Genomic DNA, 1,418 nt, shown 5'->3' on the forward strand with positions numbered 1-1,418 from the left:
ATGAAATTCTCCAACAAAAAGGATTTATCCCAGAATGTGCGTATCAAGGCGTACGCCCAGACCTGTGACATCAGATTTAAGACGTCTTCTTCTCCTCCTCTGAAGTCGGTCCACTTCCCCAACGACGTCCTCTTCCTGGACTACGTGAGACACGGAGAGCTGGAGCGGATCGGACGATTCCTCAGAGCTGGAAGAGTCGACCTGGACACCGTCTACCTCTCAGGTTCATTATTCTATCAGACTCACTAGTTCATAATCCTGTTTCTCCTTCAGCAGCTCAGCTTAGACACATTATAATAATAATCTTCTGATGTTTATTGAACAGAACTCTGCTTGACTTTCCTTATTTTCAACACAAAATAAAACGTTTTCACTGAATGCGATGCAGAACATTTGGTTTCTAAATGTGTTTTCTAGTGAAAACTGTTTAAACTCGACACGCCTCATAACCCTCCAGAACTTCATTCAGACATTAACCCATAGGAACCTATGGTGACACCTTTGTAACAAACACTTTAAATCTTATAGAATCTACTAAACTATTTAACTATTCTAACCCATTAACAGTTTGTCCTGTATGGCATTTCACTTCTTCTGACCATATTTCCTGTCACTATTTTGATATTTGTTATGGAGCTGCAAACAAAAAGGCAAATGGTTATTCATTTTTATTTATTATTAATTTGTTACTTAAAAACAAATCTGAAACATAACGTATTGTTTAACAGCACTATCGATGTTAAAACATGTTTTCTAATGATCCTGGTGTGTGTGTGCAGGCATGGCGGCGCTCCACGAGGCGGTCCTCTCGGGGAACCTGGAGACGGTGAAGCTGCTGGTGGAACACGGAGCAGACGTCCATCAGAGGGACGAGGAGGGCTGGACGCCGCTGCACATGGCCTGCAGCGACGGCTTCCCTCACATCGCACGGTGAGACGCTGCTCTTTATTAACAATAATACTAAACCTTTAAACTGGAGGAAACACAGTTTAATTCATGTAAAATTAAATGGGAAATACCATATTTTCACTAGGACACAATGAGCCTAAAATAAAGGGAATATTCAGTCAAAGTTACAGTTTTTGATAATATTTACATTAAATTTACATTAGAAAACCAACTCACTGTCATTTTTACGGTGATGTTCTGGTGACATCCACAGCTGACGTAAATGAAACAGATTATTTTTTACAGTGCAGCAGGTTTGGAGCTCTGTGAGTAAACATGTTTGTTTGTTTGTTTGTTTGTTGTAGGTTCCTCCTCTCTGTGGGAGCTGACCCTCAGCTGGAGAACGACTGTGGAGAGAAACCAGCTGATCTCATCGAGGAGGACAACAAGGAGCTGCTGGAGCTGATGGGACTCTAGATCCTCATCCACTACAGACTCGAGATCCTGAACCTGATCTTCTAGATCCTGAT

General features: G+C 41.6%; 1 protein-coding gene across 1 annotated transcript; it reads left to right on the forward strand.

Moving 5' to 3' along the window:
- Nucleotides 1-1,418, forward strand: ppp1r27b (protein phosphatase 1, regulatory subunit 27b). The gene is made up of 3 exons (XM_059344020.1): nucleotides 1-223; nucleotides 780-930; nucleotides 1,254-1,418. The coding sequence occupies exons 1-3, from the start codon at nucleotides 1-3 to the stop codon at nucleotides 1,363-1,365; spliced, it is 486 nt and encodes a 161-aa protein (XP_059200003.1). The 3' UTR covers nucleotides 1,366-1,418.

Source organism: Centropristis striata, chromosome 1, assembly GCF_030273125.1.
Source record: "Centropristis striata isolate RG_2023a ecotype Rhode Island chromosome 1, C.striata_1.0, whole genome shotgun sequence".
Lineage (NCBI taxonomy): Eukaryota > Metazoa > Chordata > Actinopteri > Perciformes > Serranidae > Centropristis > Centropristis striata.